This window comes from Enhydra lutris, unplaced genomic scaffold (genome assembly GCF_002288905.1).
Source record: "Enhydra lutris kenyoni isolate GAN:26980312 unplaced genomic scaffold, ASM228890v2 scaffoldscaffold15, whole genome shotgun sequence".
Taxonomy (NCBI): Eukaryota; Metazoa; Chordata; class Mammalia; order Carnivora; family Mustelidae; genus Enhydra; species Enhydra lutris.
In genome coordinates, this window is record NW_019154099.1 from 32619496 (window position 1) to 32642314 (window position 22819).

At 37.7% G+C, this 22819-nt stretch overlaps 1 protein-coding gene across 2 annotated transcripts in view; it reads right to left on the reverse strand.

Annotated features, from left to right (window-relative positions):
* Positions 1 to 21661, reverse strand: part of LOC111146914 (MYC binding protein 2, E3 ubiquitin protein ligase) — a 257881-nt gene extending 236220 nt beyond the window's left edge. For both annotated transcript variants that reach the window (XM_022502672.1, XM_022502671.1), the window contains exon 1: positions 21196 to 21661. In XM_022502672.1, the coding sequence (XP_022358380.1) occupies positions 21196 to 21497 (302 nt within the window). In that variant the 5' untranslated portion in view covers positions 21498 to 21661. The remainder of the gene's footprint in view (positions 1 to 21195) is intronic.
* Between the last annotated feature and the right edge of the window lie 1158 nt (positions 21662 to 22819).

Here is a 22819-nt window from a genome sequence, read left to right on the forward strand (position 1 = left end):
TAGACAAGAGGAAAATAGGATTCATGGACTTGCAGATAGGCAAAAGGAAAATATCCAAACTCAAACACAGAGAAAAAAATGAGATGAATAAAACAGAGTATGAAACAAGTAGGACACAGTTATATTCATGTAAATGAAATCCAAGACAGAAAAAAGATTGGAGCAAATGCAGTATGTGAACAGGTAATTAATGAAAAGTTTATAAACATGAGGAAAGAAATCAACCTGGAGATTCAAGAAATTCAGGGAAATGCAAGCAGGAAAATGCAAAGAAAACCACAGGCACACCAAATGCTAGGCACAGTCAAACTGCTGAAACAAAGAATAAAGAGAAAATCTTAAAAGCAACAAGAGAAAAAAGATACACTCAAAAGAACAACAGTAAGATTGATAGCTTCCATTCTCTGTGTTGAACAGTGCTGGGGAAAGAGAGGTGTAGACCTAGAATTATGTACCTATCAAAAATATCCTTTAAAAAGGAAGACAAAAATATATTTTAGACCCACAAAAGCTGACATAATTCATTGTCAATGTACCAATAGTACAAGAAATACAAAAGGAAGATCTTTAATAACCGTTATGTCGAATTTTTAAATAAAAGGACATAGGGCTAAAGTAGAAGAAATGGAGAAGATATATCCTGAACGTGATTACTGGCCTTGCAAAAAATGTTGGTATGACTATATTAGTATTTGACAAGATTAATTTTTAAGGCTAGAAGTATTATTAAAGATGTACTGAGCACTTCATAATGCTAATAGGGTCAATTCAATAGGAAGACCCAGCAATCCCAAATCTGATGCATGAAATAATAACATAACTTCAAAACATATGAAGTAAAAGTGAGCTACATAAAAGGAGAAAGACAAATTCACAATCAAAAGAGCAGATTTTAACATACCTCTCTTTAATTGACAGAACAAGTACAGGATTAAACAGCATGGATATAGAAAATTTAAAACATGATTTATCAACTTGACCCAAATGACACACCTAGAAAATCACACCTAACAACTGCAGAATGCACATTCTTTTCTAATGCAAATAGAGTATTTACCAAAATAGACCACAGAATGCTGGACCACAGACTAAGTCTCAACAAATTTCCAAAGACTGCGATTGTGATCACAGAAAAGTTAAACTAGAGACCAATAGAAAAAAAACTAAGATATTCCCAAATGTTTGGAAATCTAAAAAAGAAAACAAACAAAAACCCAAATAAATAACCTATGACTCAAAAACCTATAACAGAAAGTTAAAATAGAATTCAGAAAAGATTTTCAATTAAATAAGAATGACATATGACATATCAAAACTTGTGAAATGTAGCTGAAGTAGTGCTTAAGGAAAATGTATAGCTGTTTGCAAAGACAAAATTGCATATAATGAAAAAAGAAATTCTGAAAATAAATTATCTAGGCTTACATCTTTAGAAGCTAGAAAAACAATAACAAGTAAACAATGCAAAAAGAGGGAAACAAAAGTAAGAACAGATGATCAATAAAATAGAAACCAGACATTCAGTAAGGAAAATCAAGGAACCAAAACTGGTTCTCTGAAAAGACTGATAAGGAAAGACTGCTCTAGCAAGACTGGTCAGGAAAAAAACAAAAATAGAAACCAAAAACCAAAAACAAAAAAAACACAATTACCCATATGAGAAATAAGAAAGGGGACATCATCATAGACACTGCCCATAAATTTCACAATTTAAATACAAGGGCAAATTCCATTGAAAAATGTAACTTCTCAATATTAAATAAGGAAAAACTACAGTATCTGAATGGTCTTATATTCTGTTAAAGAAACTGAATCCCTAACCAAAACCCTTCCACAAAGAAAACTATAGACTCAGTGGCTTCACCAGAGAATTCCTCTAAATACTTAATTCACTGGTACATTTTTTCAATTTCAATCTTAAACTAAATCTTCCTATGAATATAAAAAGAAGAAACTTCCCAACTCATTTTATGAGACTAGCATAATTCTGATACCAAAATCTGAAAAGAATATTTCAAAATAAGAAAATCTCAAGCCAACATCTCCCATGAACAAAGAAGCAGAAATACTACCATAGCCAAAAAGTGGAAACAACCCAAATGTTCATCAACTGACAAATGGTAAACAAAATGTGGTACATCCATATAACAGGATACTATTCAGCCATGAATGGAATAGACACATGCTACTTTATGGATGAACCTTAAAAACATTATGCTAAGTGAAAGAAAGTCACAAACTGTATGATTCCATTCATTTCAAATGTCCACATTACACAAATCCATAGAAACAGGAAGCTAATTAGTGGTTGCCAGGGGCTGATGGAAAAGAGAAGCAGAGTGAATGCCAATGGGTATACGATTTCTTTTTTGGGTAAGGAAAATGTTCTGTTTGCACAACTTTGTTAATACACTAAAAACTACTGATTTGTATACTTTCACATGGTGTGTTTCATGGTATGTGAATTATATGTCATCTAAAAAATAAGATTAAAAAAGCCACTGATCTAAACATGATTTCAATGTTCAGCAACCTATAAAAAAGATAGATAAATTACAAAATCCAATCAATATAACTCAACAGGCTGGTAAAATAAGGAAAAAATATATAATCATTTCAATAGAAAAAGTATTTCATAAAACTCAACAACTACTTGGGATGAAATACTTCCGTAAAGCAGGAAAAAAAAATAATCTGATAATTACTAAATCTGGTAATTACTTAATCTGGAAGCCAGTAAATTAAACAAAATAAATAAAAATCATAATGGTGGATAAGAAAACAGTAAAGCATTTTTACTTGTACATAACCTAACTGTATTTACAGAAAGTGCAAAGTAATCCACAAATAATAAGTGAATTATCCAGGTCACTAGATACAACAATTTTTAAAAAAAATTTTTAAATTTTTTAAAAAAATTAAAAAAAATCAACTAATTTATAAAACACTGTATGTACTTAAAGCTTTTCTAAATAAACCAGTTACTTCTCCTATGTAATTAATGTAATGATACTCTCATCACTGTGTTCAAGCACTACTAAATAAATTAGGGAGGAACAGTAGTCTGATTACTAAGTAGAAAACTTTTATTTACTTTCCTAGGCTGATAATTAGTAACAAGAAAAGAGATTTTAGCAGTTCAAACTGATCTGGGGAGAGATGCAAACAGATTTCATATATATAGCTTCAATCTCTTGATCTATTTAGAAGTCTTCATATGGCAGTGGGGATGGGGGATAATAATTCTATATAAAACTACCTTGGCAGTGGGCACAGTAGCCTAACAAAATGAGGGAATAAAAAGTGAGGAAAGAAGTTTCTGAAAAGTTAAACTTTAGATCATGCCTCATTCAGATTTATACTGCAGATACCCTTAGCCAAAGTGGGTGAGAAAAACTCAAGCCATGAAGACATTGTAAAACTTTCTAAGGACAATCTGTTCACCCAGGCCTCAGAGAGCTACCACAAGCGTAACAACAGTTATCAGTCAAATAAACAGGCACACAAAAAGATACAAGGAACCCTGAGAACTAGCAGAAATAGACAACAGATACCAAAACAGAGTGCAGGTGGAATTTTCAGACCCAACTATGCTTACCAAATTTAAAGAAAATAAGAGACAGCTTTAAAGTATCTGCAGCATATGTGGAATATAGCATATATGGAAGATAACCAAATCAAACTTTTATGAAAAAGAAAAATACAGTAACTGAAATTAAAGACCCACTAGGTAGGTTTACAGCATCTCAGACACAGATGAAGAGAGAATTTGAAGAGATTAGAAAAAAGTATCAGCACAGAAAGATAAAAAGGTTGAAAATGTATTCTTGAACCCTCCAGTTCTGAAACCTCCTTCAACTCCCATCATCCCGAAAGAGATAGCCTTTACTCCATCCAAGTACTTCTCATACAATGGACCCTATTTCATTAGCCATCCTCAGGATTTCACTCAACCACTTATGTCCTCTTTTTGTTCACTAATGAATCTCTTTAACCGAGGATTTCTAAACCTAGAAGCCTACTTACTGGCCTCCTCCAAATGAAGGGGGAAAAAAAGTTAAATGATTCTCTATTTCTCCTCATCATGAAATTTCTTAGGGAAAAGTTGTCTTGAACTTTTTCAATCCCTTACTATCAAATTCCTATGTATGACTTCTCAATGCCACAAACTTCCTTATTGCTTATTCAATTCCCTAGCTTCAGTCTTTATCTTTCACATTCCATTGTATATGAGTATTGTCAGTCTACTCCTTTAAATACCTTCCTCCTACCCCTTGACTTCAACCCTTATTTTAGTGTTCCTTCTATCTTTGATGATGATTCTTTCTCAGTCTACTTTAATAGGTCCTTTTCCTGTCCTTGAAATGTTTATTATATATATTACTTCTCCGGAGAGTTATCTGTTCATATTCTATATTTGTGTCTTATAAACTCTGTTTTTAATAATCCATAACAATCCTAAATAATAATTATTGAGAGTTCAGGAACATCATCGGAATACTGGTCGGGAGCCCGTTGTGTTCTCTGACAATAAAGGTACATCTACCAAAAAGCTGACAACCTTTCTAGCTACTTCAAAATCCTACCCCAACTCATTTAGTTCAGATTAGATCTCCTAACCCTCTTCTTTGCTCCTTAAATGGGCCTTACTTCATGAATTATCCTCATTCTCTCTTTTTTATTCATTATTCCCATTCTTCTCCTTCAGTCTAGTAGGTTGAGAGTACAGAATTTAGAGACAAATGGCCAAGGTTCAAATGCAGACTGTGTCATTTATTAGCCATGCTCTGGGAAAGTTACTTAACCTCTCTATGTTAGCTGTCTCATCTGTAAAATCAGGTGAAAACAGTACCTCTCCTATTGGATTATAAAGCACTTAGAGTTACACCTGGTATTTAATAAATACTAAACAAATTTTATTTCTTATTATTATCATGCTAGAGTGTCTACCTTGATTTTGGTTTCCTCAGAAGAAGACTTGATTCAAGGATTCATGTAAAAGGAGCTGTTTTGAGAAGTGAGCCAGGAAAAACACTGGAGGAGGGGATCAAAAGTAAGATAGGGAAGGGAAGGCAGTCAGTAAAGAGTGGATTAGCCAATTACCCTGATGGACAACTAGAGCATGATTCTACTGGAAAGCTCTGGTAGATAGTGTAGAACATGGCTCAGTTACCCCAATGAAAAATGAGGTATTTACCCACCAAACTCCTCATCCATCACTGGTTGAAAGCCTTTCTAAAGGCATTAACTTTGGCATTTCTGGCTTGTCCTGCCCATAAGCCAAGAATGTCTCTATGGCCAATAAGAAAGCTCTCAGGGAGAAAATCATAGACACAAGTAGAAAGCATGGAGATAAATGCCAAAGAGATAGGGCTAGGACACTAATAACATCTACTACAGCTTCTGTTAGCCAAAAGATAATTCTTTGTCTCCTTCTTCAAGCTACTATCTTCCTTACTTCCCTTTAAACACTGATTTTTTTTTTAAGATTTTATTTAATTTAGAAAAAAAGAACAAGTGAAGGCAGGACAGGGGGAAGAGGGAGAGGGAGAAGCAGACTCCCTGCTGAGTGGGGAGCCCAAAGTGGGGCTTGATCCCAGGACCTGATATCATAACTTGAGCTAAAGGCAGATGCTTAACCGACTAAGCCACTCAGGTGCCCCTAAACACTGACTTCTAAATACTCTCCTTTCTTCCCCTAACCTCAATTTACTTTCCCCCTGAAATGTGACTTCTCCTTGCCTTCTGGAAAAATGAGGTGGGGGTGAGTGGGTGTAGGTCATTATCTCTTAATGCAAACTTGAAGATGAGGTCTTTAGACTTCTATTTAGCTAACCTACAGGAAAACAGGCAGTTTGTAAGTGATGGTATCTTCATGAGGAACCTTTGAATACACTAAGCATAGTGTATTTGAGATAAGACTGAGAGAGTCCCAGCAGCAGACTTTTCAAATTACAGGTCTAGAGATCAAGGGAAAGGTTTTAACTATAAATCACACACCAGGAAGTAAAAAAACAATTAGGTAGTAACTAAAATCAGAGGACTGACTGAAATAACCAAGGAAGAAAATTTAGAGAGAAGGGTACCAAGAATGGACTCTTGAGAAACTAGCTCTTTCTTCCTTATTATCTAAAGAAAAGGCATTGTTATTTCTATACTTGTAATCTAGTCACCTATTATATCTATCATTCTTTCTTCATTCTTCTAACACCAAAACATTCTTGAATCCATTCTGTTGTAAATATACTTATACTGGAACACAGCCATACTCATCTGTTTACATATTTATTGCTTATGGGCACTTTCAAACTGTAACAGGAGTTAAAGAGTTGCTAGATTGTAGTATCCTAAAGCCTAAATACTTGAGGGCATTTGGTCCTATACAGAATTATGTTTGCTGACCCTTCACCCATGAGACAATAAATACCAAGCAACCTCATATGTGTATAACTGGGCTCCCAGAAGGAAACGAGATAGACCTGAGTTTGAAATATTTGAGGAGATAAAGGCCAAAATGTGCCAAATTAAGCAAAAATTATCACACAGATCTCTGAAATTCAATGAATACCAAACACAAGCTAAGCACACATACACACACACAAACTTTATTTAGGCACAGCATAGTCAGATTACTAAAAAATCAAAGGAAAAGAGAAAAACCATAAGAGCAGTCAGAGAAAGAATTATGGTTACAGTATGGTGGTGCAAACTAAAATACAGCCTATCTTTCCCACTGTTTACAACTAAGAACTGTGGACAAAATACAAGAAGAAAAAAGAAAAGAAAGAAAAAAGAACTGAGGACTCTGAAAAGCAAACAAAAGCATTTGTAGAGCGGAGTTCAACTTGGAAAAATGACCCACAGGAGAGTGAACTTCCCAGTTCAATTATTTTTCCTTTCTCTCTAACAGCTTTGCCCAAAGGCCAGGAAACAATCACTGATCAGAGCAACAATCCAGAAGTTAAACCTCTAAGAGAAACCCTAACTTTCTGGCCAGCGGAATTAAGGAAAAGGGCTCCTGAGCGCTAGAGAACGTGGAAAAAAAAGTCCTGAAAAGAATAATGATGAGAGAAAGGGAGTCCCTAATTCTATCTACAAACCCACACAGGTCTTGGGCTTACGCCAGACCTACAAAGGTACAGATCAGACCCTACCAGTATAGCAATGACTCAGAATTGAACTGAGATTTAAAGTACCACCCGTAGAAGGCAACACCAAATTTGCCATCTGAACCTAAATGGGTTGACAGTCTGCTAAAAGAAACAATAAAAATCAAAATCCCCCCCACCGATTATAAGCCTCAGAGTTTACAAAACATAACATTAACAATGTCCAAGATGAAATCCAAAATTCTTGCAATGCAAAAAAGCAAGAAAAATGTGACCAATTGTAAAGGAAGAAATAATTAATGGGTACCAACTCTGAGGTGACCCAGATGTTCCAATTATCCAACAATATTTTTTTTAATTGTGTTATGTTAGTCACCATACATCATTAGTTTTTAATGTAGTATTCCAAGATTCATTGTTTACGTATAACATCCAAGGCTCCATGCAATACAAGCCCTCCTTAATACCCATCACCAGGCTCACCCATCCCCCCACCCACCTCCCCTCTAAAACCCTCAGTTTGTTTCTTGGAGTCCATGGTTTCTCATAGTTCATCTCCCCCTCCAATTTTACCCCCTTCAGTTTTCCTTTCCTCCTCCTAATGTCCCCAACAATACTTTTAAAGCAACTACTATAAATATGCCCATCAAGTAAAGGCAAACACACTTGAGCAAAAAAAAAAAAAATTCTTCAGAAGAGAAATTATTTTAAAAATGAACTAAATGTAAAATTTGAAACTGGACAATATAATGTGTAAAAAAAAAAAAAACAAACCTCAAAGGATGAGCTCACTAAGAGAAGGGAAATGACAGAGAAGACTCCGTGAACTTGAAAAAAGTATGAAATCTGAAGAACTAAGAGGAAAAAACACTGGCAAAAGGAAAAAGAAAGAGTTAGAGCCTTCTGGGACAGCCTCAAAAGTTTTACTGTAATTGCCACTGGAATCTTGGAAGGAAGAAAGAAATCACGGCAGAATATTTTAAGAAACAATGGCATCACAAATTTGGTAAAAGCAAATTTATAGATTCAAGAAACTGAGTGTTCATCAAAGAGGTTAAACTCAAAGAAAATAATGACCAGACACATCAAATCAAACTTCTGAAAACCAAAACCAAAAACCCACACCCCAAAACATTCTTAAAAGCAGCAAAACATGACATACTACATAGAGGGGAGTAAGATTCAAAATTAGCAAGTTTGTCATCAGAAATCATAACAGTGAAATGCCAGTGGAACAACTTCATTAAAATATTGAAAGAAAACAGGGACTACTCAGCATTCTATATCCACCTAAAATATTCTTTAGGAATTAAAGCAAAATGAAGAGATTCTCAGATGAAGAAAAACAAAGACAAGTTTATCCCCAGCAGACTGACGTATAAGAAATGCTAAAGTAAGTACTGAAAAGCTGAAAGGAAATGTGGCATCTTCAGGAATGAAGGAAGAACAGAAATAATAAATATACAAGTAAACACAAAATATCACTTTTTTCCTTTAAGTTTTTTAAAAATATACCTACTAAAAGCAAAAAATATAATACTGTATGGTAAGGTTTTCAAAGCATGCAAAACATATATGGCAACTATAACATAAGGAGGCTAGGTAACAAAATAGAGGGGGAAAAAAGGATCTGTATGGTTGCCAGGTTTCTCTATTTAATTAATTAATTAATTAATTAATTAATTTTAAATAGATTTTTTAAATATTTTTTTAAAATTTTTATAAACATGTAATATATTATTAGCCCCAGGGGTACAGGTCATGAATCGCCAGGTTTACACACTTCACAGCACTCACCATAGCACATACCCTCAGGTTTCTCTATTTTAAGTGAAACAGTACAACAGTAACTCTAAGTAGGCTGTGAAAGGTTACACATGTATATTGCAATTCCTAAGGCATTAAAATATAAAAAGATAAAGCCAAAAGGCCAATAGCTATATTAAAATGGGATACTAAACAATAATCCAAAAGAAAGCAGAAAAAGGAAGAGAGGAATAAAAACTAAAGAAGAAAACATAAGACAATAATAGGTCTAAAACCAACCACATCAATAATTAATTATATTAGATATTAATAATCTGAATTCTCCAAACAATAGGCAAAGATCGACAGATTAAAAAAAAAAGAGCAGATTAAAAAAAAAAAAAAAAAAGCAAGACCCTACACATGCTACCTAAGGGAGAGAAACTTTAAATATAAAAATACAGATAATTCAAAAGTAAATGGATGGGGAAAATGTTACCATCCAAACAGTGAGCAAAACAAGGCTGAAGAGGCTATTTTAATATCAGATAAAATAAGTTCAAAGAGTATTACTAGGGATGAAGAGAGATGTGTCAAAATGAAATAAAAGAATAATTTATCGAGAAGTTTTAATAATTATATATGTATATATATACCTAATAGCAGAGCCCCAAAGTATATGAAGCAAAAACTGAGAAAATTAAAAGGGCAAATCCAAATCCAGGTTAAAGTAGGGTATTTTCAATAGCAATCTCTGAGCAACTTATAGAACTAGACAAAAGTGAGTATAAACATAAAACATCCAAGTAACACCATCAACCAATTTGAACTGACAGAACTCTACATGCAAAAACGGCAGAACACAAATCCTTTTCAAGTGTACATGGTACAATCTTCAAGGTATACCATATCCTGGGAGATATGGCTTATCTCAATCAATTTTAAGACTGAAATCATACAAAAATATGCAATAGATTGTAGTAACAATATAGTAAGAAAATACCAAATATCTGAAGGTTAATAAAATAATTCTTTTTTTTTAAAGATTTTATTTATTTATTTGACAGAGAGAGAACTCACAAGTAGGCAGAGAGGTAAGCAAAGAGATGGGGGGAAGCAGGCCTCTGCTGAGCAGAGAGCCCGATGTGGGGCTCGATCTCATGACCCTGAGATCATGACTTGAGCCCAAGGCAGAGGCTTAATCCACTGAGCCACCCAGGCACCCCTTCTATTATAACGTATGGATCAAAGATAAAATTACAAAAAAATTAGAAAATATTTTAAGCTTAGGTGCCTGGGTGGCTCAGTCAATTGAGCATCTACCTTTGGCTCAGGTCATGATCCCAGAGTCCCAGGATCAGAGTCCCCACATGGGGCTCCTACTCAATGGGAAGTCTGCTTCTTCCTCTGACCCACCCCGCTCCATGCTTTCTCTCTCTCTTTCTCAAATAAATAAATGATAAAAAAGAAAAGAAAATATTTTAAACTAAATGACAAAGAACTTTCAGAATATCAAAGCTGTGGGACACAACCAAAGTAGTGTTTACATGAAAATTTATAGTTTTAAATACTTGTTAGAAGAAAAGTCTAAAATCAATTATCTAAGATTCCACTTTAAGAAACTAGAAAAAAAAGAGCAGAGTAAACTCAAAGTAGAAGTAAATTATTCTGATGACAGGAAAGTCAACAAAGGAGAAAACAGATCAACAGAGAAAATCAACAAAGCCAAAAGTTGTTTCTTTGAACTTATGAACACAATTGACAAACTTCTGGCTAAACTGATCAAAGAAAAAAGAGAAGACTCCAACATGAGGAATGAAAAGATGAATTATCACCGCAGATCCCAGATATTAAAGAATAAATGAATGCTAAGTAACTTTCTGCCAAAATGTTCAACAACTTAGATGAAATGGAAAAACTTCTCCAAAAACTGACATGAGAAATAAAAAATCTGAATATCCCTATATCTATTAAAGAAACTAAATTTGTCAAAAGCATTCCCAAAAGGTAACTCCAGGATCAGATGGTGTCTCTGATGAATTCTATCAAATATTTAAGAATAATTACTTAAGAACTTTTAATAATTATATATGTACATATACCTTATAGCCCCAAAATTTCATGGAAACTTTTTAAAAATACAGAAAGAGATTACTGTCCAAATCATTTTATGACACAATGATACCTGTAATACTATAACCTGACAGACTAACAGACCAATATCCTTCAAAAATGTACATCCGAAATTCTTAACAAATATTAGTAAATCAAATTCAAAAATACATCACATATAAGAAGGTTTTATCCCAGGGATGCAAGGCTGACTTAACATTCAAAAATTAATTTAATTTTTCCTTTTTTCCTCTTAATATATAATCATTTCAACAAATGCAGAAAAGATACTTGCCAAAATTCAATACCCACTTATAAAAACTAAGAGCAATGTAGAAATATTAAAGAACTTCCTTCAAATTGGAAAGGCCATTAAGACACCCACAGCTAATATCGTAATATTGAAAGACTGAAAAGACTAATTTGTAATTGTTTCCTCCTCAGATTAAGGAACAAGGAAAATGCAACTTTCACCACTTCTTTTCAGCATAGTTATGGGTGGTTCTTGTCACTGGAATAAAAGTTGGGGGGGCAGAGTCAAGGGGTGCATTTATGATTTCTGGAAGTCAGAAAGAATAACTGATTTTAGAACATCCCAGAGAATCTACAAAACAACTATTAAATTAATCCATGGCATTCACTACAGTCCACCTATTACACTACTAGGATTCACTTGCTTCATATGTATTCTGGAAAAAGCTCCTCCAGAATTCTGGTTCATCCTTATTTCCTGGAGAAACATTCCAGGGGAAGTAAAGTAGGACAAATTACAACCCCCACCACTGGTTTCAGATGGCTTCAAGAAGAAAACTTTGTTATAACCTGTTTCCTGCTAGTCATTCTAAATTCCCTTCATCTTTGGCTAGCATTTCTGCTGATCCAGGTGGCTGATCTTGTGAGGCAGTCATCAGGCCTTCTCATGTCCATTTAACATTGTAACTGGAAAGAAGTACCAAGAGACACCTAGTAGATCACGTGTGTCCCAAATCCCCATGCTCCATCGTGTAATAGCAGCCTTACCTCCTCCCAATGATCTGGTACTTTAGTCCTGTCAAAATGGTAACTCCTTTCCCTTGAAAGGGGTGTCAAGTCCCAGAGATAGCTGTGCCTCAAAGTGTAACAGGACTCCTACAGTGTCTTTTGCTGGAAATGTTTCCCTTCTGAAAACTAGGACCTTTTAATCCCCAGTGCTCAGCTATAGAGATTGGAGTATAAATTTGCCAGTGGTGCTAAGTGGAACCATTCCTATTTCCATGTGTCCTTCCTACTGGGAACCCTGGAGGATGGGCCCTCATCCTGCAGGGTATAATGTCCAAATTGCTGGGTATCATAATCAGTTGTGTCATCAAAAGACTGTTTTGCTGCTCCATCAGGTCAGAAACTTCTGGGTGATGTGATGCATGATGGGACAAATGGATCCCATGAATCCTCCTGTGCTAAAAAGTGGGTCCCTTGGGGCACCTGGGTGGCTCAGTGGGTTAAAGCCTCTCCCTTCGGCTCAGGTCATGATCCCAGGGTCCTGGGATCAGAGCCCCGGATTGGGCTCTCTGCTCAGCGGGGAGCCTGCTTCCCCAACCCCCAGGCCTGCCTCTCTGCCTACTTGTGATCTTTGTCTAACATACCATTTAAAAAAAAAAAAAAAAAAAGTGGGTCCCTTACTCTGAAACAATGTTATGTGGGACCTTGTGATGATGGATCTGTAAGCTCTGTAAGCCCTCAAATAGTGGCAATGGCTGAGCCTCTGCAAGCTATAAAAGCAAACTCATACTTATAAATATGTGTCAAGAAGCGCCTAGGTGGGGGTGCCTGGGTGGCTCAGTGGGTTAAGGCCTCTGCCTTCAGCTCAGGTCATGATCTCAGGGTCCTGGGATCGAGCCCCACATCGGGCTCTCTGCTCAGCGGGGAGCATGCTTCCCTCTCTCTCTCTCTCTGCCTGCCTCTCTGCCTACTTGTGATCTCTCTCTGTCAAATAAATAAAATCTTTAAAAAAAAAAAAAAAAAAAGAAGCACCTAGGTGGCTAAGTTGGTGAAGCGTTTGTGTTCAGCTCAGGTCATGATCTCAGGGTCCTGGGATCTAGCCTCACAACAGGGTCCTTGCTCAGCAGGGAGTCTACTTCTCCCTCTGCCTCTCTCCCCACTTGTGCACTCTCTCTTTCTCTCTCTCTCAAATAAATAAAATCTTAAAAAAATAAAAATATGTGTCAAATCCAGTGAAAATGAATTATGGTCTCTGTGAAGGATGGTTAGTTTCCACTACTCAGGCAGGACATTCAGCAATTCAGTTGCCAGATGAGTACCGGTAAGTAGAAATCTGTTATTGGGCCCTTGCATAGCCACCACCAGTAATTTTCCACAACACTTGTAGGCCAAAAGAAATACCTAACAGTAGTTTGTTAACTACTTAGATCCAAATAATCAATAAGAATCTACATCCTAACAACTCAACCATTTGAAAAAATGATACACATAAACTGAAAAATATTTATAACCACAACTGCTTAATACTTGGACATGTATAATGCTAGACACTGCACAACTTCTCAAAATTGGAATCAGACTGAACATGCCACCCTCCCTTCCTGTTTCACACTAATTTTTGTGCAGTGCTTGATTTATATCATAGCAACTACCAAAAATACAACTTCAAAAAGATATGACAGCATCAAAAGGAACATTGCATGACCTAATGTCAAAACTGTGAACTACCTCTAGCTAGTTCTTTGTGACAGATGCTGATATGTTTCCTTTGAAATTCTGAAATATCCATGGTATTCCTGTGTGTCTGCTATGGTGTTTCAGGGTGCCTCAGTGCATCTGGGAATTAGCACACACACACGTGTACCCATACACATGCACTCCCTTTCTTCTCTTAGTGGGCCTAGCACCTCCCAGTAGGTTTTGCTGTGACCTAACTCTAGTTATTGGTTTGATGATAGCCAGTGGGGGGAAGAAGAGATTGTATAGTAAGGGCAGCCTAGTTTTCATGCAACTACCCTCTAGCTAGGAGAAAAAGGCCACTCTTACAGCTCCAAAGAGCTTGGGGGAACTTGGGATTTCAAGATTTTCAAGTACATCAACTCAGATGTCCCATCCAAAGTGTTGGGGTCCCATTTACTTCTAATCAAAGCAGACAACTGGCATAGAAAACTTCTGAGAATTCAACATAACTTAGAGTTCTGCTACTCTTAAAATTAAGTCTTGAGCCTAACCTTTAGCCTTTTCTTTCCTCCTACTAAGGATGAGTTTCTTTACACAATGCTAAAGAAATCACCCAACTTTTTCATTTTGCCCCCAGTTACTTTTACCCTTTCATTGTCTTTCTCCAATCTATCAACATCACTTATCAACAACCATCTGATTACACTGGCCTTACAATTACTAACTTCCTCAACCTCTCAAAAGCATAACATATTTGTACTCTCCGGTGCATTCCCTTCTACAGGAATTTCATTCCAAGTCACCAGGACTCAAAGTATTAACAACTGCACAGCCACAGTGTATGCCAAGGATTATTAGCATCACTGCTCCATCTACAACCCACAGTGGGGTTCTCACTGCCAACCAGACAGCAGATAATCCAGCTCCAAAATCCCATTTTAAAGTCTACTTCCTCAGACCACTCCTAGCACCACAACTGTAAAGCTCCATAGGAAACAGACTCTGAAATGGTGATCTGTGTACCAGAAGTTTATCAGTGTAAACTCTGAACCAACAACTGTGGGAGAATGAAGAAAGTAAGACTGAATTGTAATGCAGTCACACAAAGGACTGAGCCAATCCCATGTGGAGCTCCGGCATTGGGAGTGGATCTTCGAGGTTGTTAGGGTAAAAGAGCCAGACATTTATATCCCTAAAGACAACAGGCATTGGATGCAAGCTGATGCTGAAGAGGAGGCATGACTTTGAGAGAAGCAGTTCTGTTGGTCCAGGGAATGCCTGGAATGGGACTCGGCTGCAATCGGTTTTAGCTGCCAGTATTCCCAACAGCTAGGGGAACTTGTACCTGAACGGAGGGATCTGGGTGGTGAACCAAGTAGCCACTAATGGAATATTACACTAGTTTGGCTAATGAGGGGGGAGAATTAAGCCATTTGCCCTGCCTTAAAATGTATTTATATAGGATTCCATAATTAGAGCTATATCAAACACATTATTGCCTAATCACAAATATAGATATACAAACTCTAATTCAATCTCACATTACTTACTAAAGTACTTCTACAATAATGTCTCTTTATAGTTCAAAACCATCAGTGTCTACTGAATGAAATCTAATTTTTACCTTGCTGTTCAAGCTGCCTTACCCTGACCAAAGTCTCCATTCCCATTACGAATTACCACTACTCTCCCTCCTAACACCTACATGATCCCATTAACAGAATTCTTAACATTACCTGCACATAAACTGTGCTTTCTCACTTTTTGCTCATGCTTTCATGCCAGACCAGAATGCCATTTCTTCTAACACTTTTATAAGTACCTGCCTTTGTATTTTTCACCATTACCTAGATAATAAACTCAAGTATAGAAACTATGTCTTATAAATCTTTATAGGGCCAATGGTTAGCACCAAGTAGTAATCCGTGAACCTTTGTTGGATTAATTGACTACTTAACCTCTTAAAACCAAAATCCCAAGCATCTGAGATAAAGTAGCTGAAGGAACTAAGTGGGTTTAGCTTAGAGAAGAAAAGCAATTCCCTATTTTAACCATAATCTCCTCTATTGTTTCCACTTTGTTCTTCTACCACTTCAGCCCACATCCCCTGACTCCTCTTTATCTCCCAGTCTAACAGTTCCCTCCTTGCCATTACTTTCCTTTTTACCAAATGGTCAATGTCACCAAAACTTTCACTTTCTTTTTTCCTTTGACCTCCAGTCACACTAACCTTGAGCTAACTCAACCAACAGTTTTTCCCATTTCTTTGTTGAGTGAAAAAACTTACAATATCATGCTGACTAGAATTTTAAATATATAATTTTAATAATAACAATAGCAGCAGCAGCTGACATGTAGTGAGTACTTACCCTGTATAGGCACAATATCCTTTTAATAACCCTTTAAGGTTACAGGTAAAGAAACAGACGAAGAAATGCTAATTAATTTGCCCAACTTAGAAAAAGGTAGAACTGGGATTTGAACTAAGGCAGTCTGCCTTTAAGGCGAGTGACCCATAATCCTTCCCAAATGCAATGCTATATTACCATCCACACTCAGAATTGATCAGACATTCCTTTACTGATTTCTAGTCCCCAAGTTAATGTTCTAATTTTGATCAGTTCATTCATACAAAAATATATTTACTGAGTCACTGAATAAACGAAATCATTATTCTCAAATTCATCACAGTCACTGAGACCAAAAATAAGAGTAAGACAAGATCTTTGCCTTTTAAGTCCTCAAATGCCATCTGCCCCCTCACTCTCAGCAGAAATCAATAATATTTAGTAGCACTTAATGTGCCAAGCATTTTAGATATATGAATTCATTTAATCTACACAGCAATCCTCATTATCATTATCCCCTTTCTACATATAAGTGAGGCATAAACAAAAGTGAAATAAAAAGTGGGTCTACACCAAAATAAAAAGCTTCTGCACAGCAAAGGAAACTATCAATAAAATGAAAAGGCAAACTACAAAATGTGAGAAAATATTTGCAAACCATCTATTTGGTAAGAGGTTAATACCCAAAATATATAAGGAACTCATACATTACAAGAGCAAAAACAAATACTAATAATCATTCAATTAAAAATGGAGAGGACCTGAAAGGACATTTTTCCAAAGAAGGCATACAGATGGCCAACAGGCACATTAAAAGATATTCAATATCACTAATCATTAGGGAAATGCAAATCAAGACCCCAATGAGATGACTAACTCATACCTGCTGGAATGACTGTGATCAAAAAGACAAGAAATAACAAGTATTGGCAAAAATGTAGAGAAAAGGGAATGCTGTGCACTGTTGATGGAAATGCAAATGGGTAGAGCTGCTATGGAAAACAGTATAGAGGTTCCTCAAAAATTGAAAAATAGAACTACCATATGATCCAGCAATTCCACCTCAGGGTATTTATCCAAAGGATATGAAAACACTCACTCAAAAAGATATCTGCATTCCATGTTCATTGCAGCATTATTTACAACAGTCAAAACACGGAAGCAAACTAAGTGTCCATCAATAGATGAATGGATAAGGAAAATGTGGTATGCATATATGTACATATATATGCACATATGTATACATACATACATACACAGAGACAGAATATTATTCAGCCATAAAAAATGAAATCTTGCCATTTATAAAACCACAGATGAATCTTGAACACATTACCCTCATTGAAATAAGTCAGACAAAACCAAATACCATAAAATCTTACCTATATATGAAATCTGAAACAAAACAAAAAACCTGAACTCATGACACAGAGAACAGACTCGTAGTTGCTAGAGGTGGGGGTAGATAAAATGGGTATAGGTGGTCAAAAGATAAGGTTATAAAATTAAAAAATCATGGGATGTAATGTACAACATGGTGACTATCAGCAATACTGTATTGTTTATCTGAAAGTTACTGAGAGTAAATCTAAGAGTTCTCATCATAAGAAAACTATAGTTGTAACTGTGGTGATGGATGTTTACAATTATTATAGTGATTTCACAATATATACAAAAATGTAATTATTATGTGATAAACATATAACTAATATGTTATATGCCCATTATATCATAATAAAAAATTTTTTTCAAAATCTTGAAGCAAGTAAATTATATAATATATCCAAAGTCACACAGCTAAAAAGTGGTAGAGCCAGGATTGAAAACCAGTCTAGTTTCAGAGTCTAAGCTTTTTTTTTTTTTTTTTAAGATTTTATTTATTTATTCGAGAGAGACAGTGAGAGAGAGCATGAGCGAGGAGAAGGTCAGAGGGAGAAGCAGACTCCCCATGGAGCTGGGAGCCCGATGCGGGACTCGATCCCGGGACTCCGAGATCATGACCTGAGCCGGAGGCAGTCGTCCAACCAACTGAGCCACCCAGGCGTCCCCAGAGTCTAAGCTTTTAACCACTTCACCAAAATGCCATCAAAATCACTGACTCCATTAGACTTGCACCCCTCAACTACTCTACAGGACATATAAAATATAATCCACAGTAATTAATTTATTTAATACTGACATAACCCATTTGCCTTATTTTTTGTCCCTTGAACACAAGCTTGTTCCCACCTCAGAGCCTTTATAATTTCTTAAAACACTCTTCCTCCAGATCTGCCTTTCCATCATTATGATTCAACTTAAATCTCAAGACCTGTCCTGAACACCCTACCTAAAATAGCTCCCCCACTATAAATCACCTATCACATATAATTGGTTTTATTTCTTTCATAGTTACTTATCACTACCTGGAACTATCAGTTGTCTATTTCTCCCCACTAGAGCAGAAGTTCCATGAGAGTAGAGATCTTGTCTATTTTTCTCACTGGTACATCTTCAGCACGTAAAACAGAGCCTGGCACACACCAGACTGTTGGTATTTACAGAATGGATACCAAAAACTGTGCTATACATTGGGATTACTAAAATGAATAGGATAGAGTTCTTAACCTCAATAAATTCCAGTCTTTATAAACAGTTAACTCCTCCTCCCTTTCTATATCAAAGGAAGACTAGCCCTTAATTTTTTTCAATGGCTAACTCCTCCACCCAATATCTTAAACCTGTCTCTGAGATCTCTTTGACCTCTCTCCATTAATTATCCCCTCTCACACTTCTTTAATTTCTCCTTCTCCACTTGCTGAACATTTCCCACCCACTCTCCCATATTTGAATATCCTTCCCTCAACTTTGCAACTCCCTGTTACCCCAACATCTCTCAATGACTCCTCACATCTCTCTATGACCACTTCTTCAAAAGTTACCCAGTGACAGGGAAAGTGTTCTCACTTTTTAAGTATTTAACACTGCTGAGGACTTTCAATCCACTTTCTTAAGACCAGAGGTGCCACTGTCTCACAGCTGTCTTAATTCTTTTTTCTCTTTTTTTCAGCTTCCTTCACTATCTCCTCTCTCTCACATCTTTAAATTGGAAGCTCACTAGAGCTTCATATTCTATGCTGGCTCCATTCTCTGTCTTTAAAGATCTCATCTTCTCTTCTAACCCAACTAGTGCCCCCATTCAAATAATTGTACCATTCATTCACAACCTAAATCCTAGGTCCACTTGCTGTGTCATATTTAACAAAAATGTGATTGAATTCTTACGCAAATTCCCAATAAAAGATAGTTGCAGGCTCACTTAGATAAAATAATGCAAACTAAATAAGCAATAATGTTCTGAATGAGCACTAGAAGGCAGTAATACACACCTTAAGCTGGTTTCCATGACTACTTCTTAAAATATGTGAACTAATTCTTCATTAATTGTAATTGAGAGGCTGCACAAAAATGGATCAATGACCAAAAATCACTAATAAATGTTATATATGTGATTAATCTATATGAATTTTGTCCAAAACTGTTAATATAGCTCTAGATACACAAAACTGTATTACTACACAAGTATTCTAGTGGAAAGTTAAAATAGGAATGCCAGTCACAAATTATAAGCCTGGAACAATATACAAAATAAATTAAAGTTCGAGAGGGTTTTGTAAAGATGTACCTAAAGTGCCATAATTCACAAACTCACAGCTCAAAATTATAACTATCAGAGCAAACTGTCTAATGAGGTTTTGTGCTATTTTCAAAAACATGAGCAAGAAATCAGTTTGTGCCACTACGGCCTTCAGTTTAGATAGCAAAAGGTCGTTATATATATCTATACCCAAATGATAAACTGCCCAATCCTGTAAACAATTTCAGACATGAGAAGACTGGTTTACCCATAAAAAGTGTGAACAAAGCTCCATCTTAACACCTCTGCAATGGGTAAGAGCCCCAGTACACAATGGTAAACTACAAATACCTGACTTAACAGCATAAGCCCTTTCATAATTAAAGGACATCTTATTATTGCCTAATACACTGCACATTCAGTAAATACAGTAAACTCTGGAGCTTATTGACAAAATACTACTATGCTTTCCCCATGTGTTGCAAGAAGCCGTGAGGAAAAAAAGATGAAGCCAACTCCCAATTACCACTGTCAAAGCCAAGCTGGTGAAACAAGTCAGTCATCATCCTTCAGGGTATGTGGCATGTAAGGACAAGGAAAAGAAAACAATAGGAGAACCCTCAGCAAAAAGACACCCACATTTTAAGAAAAAGAAAATGAAAGTGATTTAACGTCTCTTATATCAAGGAAGCTTAAGATACAGTGAGCCTAGGAAGAGATGTAGGAGCTACTCAAATTTTCTAGTTGGTGGAAACTAAACACTGTAAGCAGTCATATTTGGAAATTCTACAGCTTTCCCCCTTTCCCCACAAAACCCCCTCACCCTCTTCTACTCTAAAGCCTATAAATAATAGGAGAAATAGAACATAAGATGAAAGAAAATGGCTGATGGGACATCAGAACACAAGTGCAGCTGCAATCACATCTCTAGAATACCAAAAGGTCCAGTTACCAAAGTTCAGCTCTAAAAATCTCTACTAGACACCTTTCACATCCACATAAATCTCCTTCTGCATCCCCTTTGCATAAATCTCTTAAACTCCCTGCCTTTTCCAACGGCACTATTATCTAAAACTCATCCTATATATGACACCATCCTTAACCTATACCATTGCTCCCCTTTAGTGAAAGGTAGATTTTTTTGAGGTGGAAAGTGGAGGATGGAATATCACTGGAGGGTGGGGGGGTAGTGGATAGAATACGTGCAAATACCATTGCGGCAGAGATACTGGAACGCCACTTCCTTCACCACTCTTGCAAATTCTCTCCGTGCAATGCCCTCTTAGCCTCTACCAATCCCTCCTCCCTCCTCAACAATACACACACACACGTGTCATAACCGACCGGCACCATCACCTTTTCTAACATCACATGCTACCTCCCACTCTCCCTAACCTCCCACAAAGACAGTCACACACACGGCAGAAATTGTTGCCACCGCACCCTATCTCAGTAAGTGCTTCCACCACCCAGCATCAAGCGCTTGTAGAAAGACAACTCAGTAAACAGGTACGCAGACACACATACATGCACGCACGCACACATACACACACACGAACGCACACACATGCGGCATGTGGCCCAAGCAAGAGCACTGGAGACGCACCTGGAGCCTGGGTGTCCAGCGTTGCTGCCCCCCTGGTCCCTGTCACTGAGCGCAGCTGTGTAAATCCTCCGATAGCGGTCGGCCAGGGCCCGGCCTGACAGCAGCAGCTGGTAGTGACCCCGGGAATCCGCGGCCGGCAGCCCTAGCCCCAGCCCCGCGGCAGCCACGGAGCCCTCGGGAACCGGCATGAACAGCGCCCCCGGCGCCGAGGAGGAAGAGATGGTGGCGGCTGGGAAGAATCCGTCCCCGCCGGGCCCCGAGGAGGCGGCGGCGGGGGAGGCAGTCGCTGAGCACATCATCATCCTCGCCGCCGCCGCCGCCACCGCCGCCTCGTCCCTGCGGGCCGGGCAAGCAGACACGCGCGCGCACACAGCCCTTTTCCAACGACGACGGCTCTGGCAGCGGCCTCTCGTTCCCGCAGCAGGGCACTACAAAGACAGCGTCCTCCTCCTCCTCCTCCGTCTTCTCTTTCTCCCCCCTGCGCCGCCCTCGCCGCTACTGGGACCGCTCATCTAACCCCGCCACCTCGGGAGTGTGAGGAGGAGGCGGTGCCGCCGCTGCCGCCGCCGCCACCGCTGCCACCACCGGGGTTACCCGCAATGGGAAGCTGCCGTCCGCACTGGGCATGCGCCACTCCTTGCACATGCTCAGTAACTCCAGCCCGTTCCCTCCCCACCCCCCCTCGCCACCACTCCCTCAGCCTCAGGGCTTTGGGTGTGGGGCGATTGAGTTGTGCGGAATCTGAAAGAAATCCACTTCTCCGGGTTTTACTAGCAGCTTGAGGAAGCGTAAGGAAAGTGCTGGGAAGGCTGTCAGCTACTGACTCTTGGCTTCAGGTAATGGGGTTCCCCTCAGGTGGGAGAACTTGGACCTGCTGGTTAATTCAGAATCACAGGCAGAGAAGACCAGCCAAATTAGAAGTATCAGCGGTGATCTTATTTTAGATTTTTTATCATTAGGATTAAAATCCCTTTAATTTCGAAAAACAGGTAGTAAGCTAGTGCATTTTTTTCTGTGAAAGTAGAATTCCCAGATTAAAAAAGTAGAATTTGCAGACAATTCACATTTCCTAAATTCATTTTCTCAACATTTACCACAGAGCCAAACCTTAATGCAGTGGTACTTTTCTTACTACTACATTGACCCCACACTCTTCTTTAGAATGCACTCTGATCTCCTGACAACGGTCACTCAAGGGCTTATCTTTTTCTGCCCAGACTTACATTAGTGGAGATAATTCTTGAATCTGACCTGAAGCTGTTAATTGTGACTATGTGTGACATCTGAAAACGTCATATCTACCAAAGATCTTAACATTTTATCTCTTAAAATGTAACTTTTGCTGAGTCTCTTGTGCCACGCTATTCTACTAACCCCGTATAAATAACTGCTTTAGAAATGCATGTGCCAATATTCCTAAGTTTTTCCAATTTGTCTCTCAATTTGAAGAGTCCGCCCAATTTATACTCTTGACAAAATAATTTCCTAATCCTATCATTCCCAGGACTATTTTCTTTATCTACTCACTGGCTCTTAAAAAAAGGGGGGGTATTTATTTATTTGGGGGGGGTGCGCTTGCTTGCTTGTATGCACAGGGAAGGGCAAATGCTCCTAGAAACCCAGA